This window comes from Diabrotica virgifera, chromosome 4 (assembly GCF_917563875.1).
Source record: "Diabrotica virgifera virgifera chromosome 4, PGI_DIABVI_V3a".
Lineage (NCBI taxonomy): Eukaryota > Metazoa > Arthropoda > Insecta > Coleoptera > Chrysomelidae > Diabrotica > Diabrotica virgifera.
This window is the reverse complement of record NC_065446.1, coordinates 48454338-48461961: the sequence shown is the minus strand read 5'-3', so window position 1 is coordinate 48461961 and position 7624 is coordinate 48454338. Positions and strand designations below refer to the sequence as shown.

At 30.2% G+C, this 7624-nt stretch overlaps 2 protein-coding genes across 2 annotated transcripts in view; both read left to right on the top strand.

Annotated features, from left to right (window-relative positions):
• The first annotated feature begins 794 nt into the window (after positions 1-794).
• On the top strand, positions 795-1031 carry LOC114329018 (uncharacterized). Its single transcript, XM_028278032.2, has one exon. It carries the CDS (start codon positions 795-797, stop codon positions 1029-1031), a length of 237 nt encoding a protein of 78 aa, XP_028133833.2.
• Positions 1032-1148: 117 nt separating this feature from the next.
• The window catches only part of LOC114329017 (dentin sialophosphoprotein-like), a 19973-nt gene continuing 13497 nt past the window's right edge, over positions 1149-7624 (top strand). The window contains exon 1 of the mRNA XM_028278030.2: positions 1149-1577. Within this exon, the coding sequence (XP_028133831.2) occupies positions 1149-1577 (429 nt within the window). The remainder of the gene's footprint in view (positions 1578-7624) is intronic.

The window sequence follows — 7624 nt, the reverse complement described above, 5'->3', positions numbered from 1 at the left end:
AAACCATTAGGTTTAACTCTGTTTAAAAAATTTAGAGAGTTGCTAGGTTTAGAATAAAAAATTAATTTAGATCTAGGAGATTTACCGTTGAGGGGGGGTGTTGAATACCCAGTAAAAATAAGCAATGGCAAATCTAGGGGATTTTTGTTATTGTATGATGTAGTTGGAAACAATGTTATATAAGTGTCAGATGTCAACTGTAAGCAAAAATAAGTGTCAAGGAAAAATAAATGTTGATTTTGATGTTTAAGTTATTTGTAGAATTATTGAGTTTTCTTTTAAAATAAAACTGACTAGAAGTACTTCGGTGTTTAATTAACATCCACGCAATTCTGCAAAACATCAAAAGATAAGATAAAATATTACAAACAGTCGGAAAAACGAAAGAGTACCCATGAACGAACATATAAAGCAAGCTGTATTTTCCTGTCACCGTGTCACACAAAAAATTGGCCAGCGCAAGTAGGTACATGTAATAATTATTGTTACATGTACTTGCACTGGACAATTTTCTTTGGAACACGGTGACAGGAAAATACAGCGTGTTTTATATGTTCGTTCATGGGTATTCTTTCATTTTTCCGACGTATTAATGCAGCCTCTTTTGCATTAATAAACCCTTAATATAGGCAACTCTTATCACCTGGCTGAATAGGCGAGTATGCCTATTTTTTTTCTCATTCGAAATTGTCAAATTCCATGTTGGCATTGTCATTTGTCATAGTTACTCCCTATTTTGTGGTTATATTTTTATAAAAATATTTTTTATACAATTAAATAAATATTAATATAAAATGCCCGTAAAAGAAAATACAGAAACACATACACCAGAAAATGAACCTGTTTGCCAAGAGACTCAAAATCAACCACCGCCCACGGAAGTGCGTGAAATTACACAAACAGATAAATTAAACAAGCGTCTTTTGCAGTCTTTTCTTACAAGAATTAATCAATCTAACTATAATTTTAACGCTGTCGATGATGAAAATGAAGAAAAAGGGAACGAAAGTGATACTAATAATTTTCAGTAAGTCAAATTTGACATATAAATATAACCTAAAATAGTAGTTAAAAATCGCGGGAACAGATCACTCCATACATAATCCGTATCACCATACAAGTTTTATTTTATAAAATCTCTCTTGAATATGTCTTCTGATAACGAATCTTTGGGTGAAAATGAAGTTGGGGAACGAACTGAACAACACTCTGGATCAGAAAGTGTTAATAACATAGAGGAAGAAAGGAATGACGATGAGAATCAAGTTGAAGATAACCAGCAAAATGAAAGTAAAAAAGATGATGATGAAGCCAAGAAAAAAGAAGTTAAGCCCAAAAGAAAACTATTAAATCCGCAGCCTAAATTTGATATACAAACTATAAGGAGTTCTAAAGGTTTGCCAGCCATTTCTGGACACTTCAAAGACATAAAATATAAGGGAAAGGGACATGAAGAACATGATTTAAATATATTAATGAAAACCTATGAGTATTGGTGTCATAGGTTTTATCCTAAATTTACTTTTGATGATGCTATTGCAAGATTTGAATGGCTTGGTAACAAAAAAGCAACTCAAGTAAGTACAAGTTTTTGCATTTAACAATTATTCCATTATTTTTCCACTATTAAGTACCGTTTTTATAAGTTTACTATCAAATTCGATGGTTCCTTCATCATAGCGCTTTCGCCTATTTGCGATACGACTCTCGAAAGTTGCATAACTGGAGTGGTTAGGATCTGCAGTACCTACATAGATACAGTACATGTCTGCGTGATACAGAAATACAATACCTCAGGGTAATCAAGGTACAAAAGCACTTCATGAGTTGATATGGAACAACACTCACCATAGAAAACCAAAAAGAACCGTCCACAACATGGTGGAAAACATTACCTGTATGGAGCAAAAGTATAGCCAATGACAACAGCCATACAAAAAAAATAAGCTAAAAAAAATATTTGTTAAAAAAATAACAACTAAAAAATGACATTTTGATTTGAAATAAGTAAAACTGTTTTTCTCCAAAAAATTTGATTTACAACACGTATTCCTGAAAGAAATGCTAAAACACATAGGTGTTATTATGGTCACTTTTTGAATTAATACTTTTTTTACTACGTTTTTCACTGGAAAATAATGCAACTTCTTGTCACAACTTCAAGTAATACTCTTTGTACTGGACCATTGATTTTTAATTGTGACATATTGTTTGCTCCATCTACTGAAATATTTATAAGGTTTAAGGCATTTTGTTGATGAGATAAACACAAAAATTAATTATTTTGGGTTAATACTCGGGTTAATACCAATGAACTGTCAATACGGATGGAATAGGCACGAAGAAAATTAATGCGGCCACGATACAAGAGAGAGGTCCTAGAGAGAGACAGAGAATGGGCAGGAAAATTTGACAGGTCGTGTAATTTGAGTTGCCTATATCAACTATCAAATCGAGGAAATGGACCTCATGTAATTCTTATAAAATTCTAAATATAAAAACATAATCAAGGACTTCTTCACTTAATATAAAACAGTCACTAATTTAGTATTTAAATAGTTTTAAAATTATTTAACTCCCAAATACTTTAGGAAAGTGTTTGTTTTGATAAATACAAATAACAATTCTGAAAAGTATTTAAACACCAAGTATGTTTATTTAATATATTTATATAAACTCTGTACTCTATTTACTCTGTAAATACAAAAAAGTATTTAAATTTTGAAATATGTACTGCCAATTAGCCTTAAAGTTAAAATATGAGGTCCATTCAACGAACTGTCAATACTGATTCAATCGGGTCCATTTATATAGGCAACTCAAATTACACGGCCTGTAAAATTTTCCTGCCCATTCTCTGTCTCTCTCTCTAGGACCTCTCTCTTGTATGTTGGTGGCAATCTCGCTTCACTGTTTGAATGGGACCGGGCCATTCCATCCGTATTGACAGTTCATTGGTTAATACACTTGTGAACGTGATTTGCTATATTTCTGTCAATTTTATTGTAGCTTGTCATATTTTGAATCTTATTTATTATATTTTATTTGTTTCAAGGTTTGTCCTTTAGTAAAATATTTAAATTCTCGTGAGAAATATAAAATGATAGTAAAGGAAACTAAAGAAATTAGCTTTGATCACTCTTATGAGCACATGTCATAACAGTGTGCAAAATTCTCTTTCTTGCCCTGTGTATGGTACATTTTTCCTTAAACAACTAAAGTTGGTCATAAGAACCTATGCTTTATGTACTAAACTCATATTTAAAGAACAAGAAATGTTTATTTAACTTTTAAAACAAAAATGTGAACATTTTTAGAAGAAACATTTAGTACAAGATCCCACTGCACAATTGCTACGTTCATAAGTTACCTAATTATCCCTGCGTTAGTGCAGTGGGTATACCTACACCCGAGAGGGTAGAAAGTCTAAAGATTATATAGTGGGTAAATATTACACAGTTAGTGTAGTGGGGTGTATAGAACTCCAATAAAAATAATCAAGAATACAAAGAAAAATTTGAAAAAATCAAAAAAGTCACAGAAGTAACCTTAATCTTGAAATTTGAAATTCTTTATTGAAATAGAAATCCTACTAACAATATTTAAATATGAATTTGCTTAATTAAATGTAACATACAATATACAATACATGCAATATTATACAACACATACAGATTTATTAAAAATTATTTTTTTTATCTAGGTAAAATATATGTCTTCAGTAATTTTTTAAAAATTTGAACTGTCAGTGCATTCTTAACACTGGGGGGAAGATGGTTAAATTCATACCAGTGTTACCTTAGCCATAAATTTCATCCATAAATTTTTTTTTCATATTTTCACAGAAATTTGGTATAAATTTATCAAAAATGAATAAAACAGATAATATTGACAAGAAAAATGTTATATATGTTATATATGTTTGGAAAAAAAATTTAAACGGGCGATGTATTGACGGTGAGTAGATAATGCCACTCAAATTCAAAAATCCTTTATGGATGGTACGTTAGTCAACTTTTTTTCTCAGTTTTTTGTTAAATTCTCAAAGTAAATATAATTAAGCATAACATATAAAAAAATCGTGACGGAGGTATTTTCCAAAACAAGCGAAAAAAATTCTGAAACTTAGATGTATTGCGCGGTATTCGTTAATACGTCTCAAATTCAAAAATCCTTTATGGATGGTACGTTAGTCAACTTTTTTTCTCAGCTTTTTGTTAAATTCTCAAAGTAAATATAATAAAGCATAACATATAAAAAAAACGTGATGGAGGTATTTTCCAAAACAAGAGAAAAAAATTCTGAAACTTAGATGTATTGCGCGGTATTCATTAATACGTCTCAAATTCAAAAATCCTTTATGGATGGTACGTTAGTCAACTTTTTTTCTCAGTTTTTTGTTAAATTCTCACAGTAAATATAATAAAGCATAACATGTAAAAAAATCGTGATGGAGGTATTTTTCAAAACAAGCGAAAAAAATTCTGAAACTTAGATGTATGGCGCGCTATTCGTTAATACGTCTCAAATTCAAAAATCCTTTATGGATGGATCGTTAGTCAACTTTTTTTCTCAGTTTTTTGTTAAATTCTCAAAGTATATTTATTACATTTACTTTGAGAATTTAACAAAAAACTGAGAAAAAAAGTTGACTAACGTACCATCCATAAAGGATTTTTGAATTTGAGACGTATTAACGAATACCGCGCAATACATCTAAGTTTCAGAATTTCTTTCTCTTGTTTTGGAAAATACCTCCATCACGTTTTTTTTTATATGTTATGCTTTATTATATTTACTTTGAGAATTTAACAAAAAACTGAGAAAAAAAGTTGACTAACGTACCATCCATAAAGGATTTTTGAATTTGAGACGTATTACCGAATAGCCAGCAATACATCTAAGTTTCAGAATTTTTTTCTCTTGTTTTGGAAAATACCTCCATCACGTTTATTTTATATGTTATGATTTATTATATTTACTTTGAGAATTTAACAAAACACTGAGAAAAAAAGTTGACTAACGTACCATCCATAAAGGATTTTTGAATTTGAGACGTATTAACGAATACCGCGCAATACATCTAAGTTTCAGAATTTTTTTCGCGATTTTTTTATATATTATGCTTTATTATATTTACTTTGAGAATTTAACAAAAAACTGAGAAAAAAAGTTGACTAACGATCCATCCATAAAGGATTTTTGAATTTGAGACGTATTACCGAATAGCCCGCAATACATCTAAGTTTCAGAATTTTTCTCTCTTGTTTTGGAAAATACCTCCATCACGTTTTTTTTTATATATATTATGCTTTATTATATTTACTTTGGGAATTTAACAAAAAACTGAGAAAAAAAGTTGACTAACGTACCATCCATAAAGGATTTTTGAATTTGAGACGTATTAATGAATAGCGCGCAATACATCTAAGATTCAGAATTTTTTTCGCTTGTTTTGGAAAATACCTCCATCACGATTTTTTTATATGTTATGCTTTATTATATTTACTTTGAGAATTTAACAAAAAACTGAGAAAAAAAGTTGACTAACGTACCATCCATAAAGGATTTTTGAATTTGAGACGTATTAACGAATACCACGCAATACATCTAAGTTTCAGAATTTTTTTCGCTTGTTTTGAAAAATACCTCCATCACGATTTTTTTATATGTTATGCTTTATTATATTTACTTTGAGAATTTAACAAGAAACTGAGAAAAAAAGTTGACTAACGTACCATCCATAAAGGATTTTTGAATGAGAGACGTATTACCGAATAGCCCCCAATACATATAAGTTTCAGAATTTTTTTCTCTTGTTTTGGAAAATACCTCCATCACGTTTTTTTATATGTTATGCTTTATTATAAATATTTACTTTGAGAATTTAACAAAAAACTGAGAAAAAAAGTTGACTAACGATCCATTCATACAGGATTTTTGAATTTGAGACATATTACCGGATAGCCCGCAATACATCTAAGTTTCAGAATTTTTTTCTCTTGTTTTGGAAAATACCTCTATCACGTTTTTTTTATATGTTATGCTTTATTATATTTACTTTGAGAATTTAACAAAAAACTGAGAAAAAAAGTTGACTAACGTACCATCTATAAAGGATTTTTGAATTTGAGACGTATTAACGAATAGCGCGCAATACATCTAAGTTTCAGAATTTTTTTTGCTTGTTTTGGAAAATACCTCCATCACGATTTTTTTATATGTTATGCTTTATTATATTTACTTTGAGAATTTAACAAAAAACTGAGAAAAAAAGTTGACTAACGTACCATCCATAAAGGATTTTTGAATTTGAGTGGCATTATCTACTCACCGTCAATACATCGCCCGTTTAAATTTTTTTTCCAAACATATATAACATATATAACATTTTTCTTATCAATATTATCTGTTTTATTCATTTTTGATAAATTTATACCAAATTTTTGTGAAAATATGAAAAAAAAAATTTATGGATGGAATTTATGGCTAAGGTAACACCGGTTAAATTCATTCATACATTTGTAAAACAAGGATGTCATTGTGCTATGTTTATTAGTTTTTTGGATATCAAAATCTTCAATATTTCTCATGGTATATGAATGAACTTGACCCCTCAATGTAACATATTCATTAAAATATGCAGGCAGCATTCCTTTTTTTAATTTAAAAATCTTTACTAAATGTGTTTATTGCTTTGATCTAAAAAATAACAGTAAATTGTGAACATACAAATAATATTCTAAATATATCAATAAAGAAGACCAAAATATTACTGGCTGGGATGTACCACGCTAATTTTTTTTTCTAATCTGATGAGAAAGGTTACCTGTGAAAAAATGGCTGCAAATTAGAGTTGCCAGCTATCACAAATTAGAGATATCAGAAATGAAGTGAAAGAAAGCTAGAGCACAACGCCTCTGGTGTGACAAGATGACTGCTTTAACAACTCTCATTCGCCATTAAACATTAGATCCGTTCAGATGACCACAGTGGCTGACTGTCAATACAAAGCAGCATAGTAGTTCAGCACTAATAGCGAAAGCTTAGTAAATCTCTCAGTCCAGCGGTGTTGTCTGACAGCTATCGCTTACTCAGCTAGCCAGCCGCTGTGCTCGTCCAAACTAACCCATTTTCAAACCAGTAGTGTGGCGTGCTAACTTTCTTTCACTTTATCTTAAATACCTCACGTTTTTAACAGCTGGCAACCCTAATTGACAGCCATTTTTTCACAGGCAACCTTATATCATCGTATTAGAAAAAAATAGCTTTATTTGATATAAAAAAACTATTTGTGGCCACTTTTTCTCGTATTCTTAAATGTACCTATATAAAAATGTGATTTTAATTAACTAACTTATGAATTGTAGTGAGTCTGCAGAGGCATCTTATGACTAATTAGATAAGGCGAAAGCGGCGGCTTCGTTGAAAAAAATATTCTCATGAGATTTTTTTGCGTATTCACATTCGTGAGACACCCCAGAATAAAGTTCAAGAAGTCGCCCAGGCGAAAAGTGGTCCCAATTCGTTTAAACAATGTTTTTAAACAAATTGCAAAAAATCAATACTTTCGGCCCGGACAATTTTTTGTAGCTTTTTTGGAGCATTGTGAACAAAAAAGGTC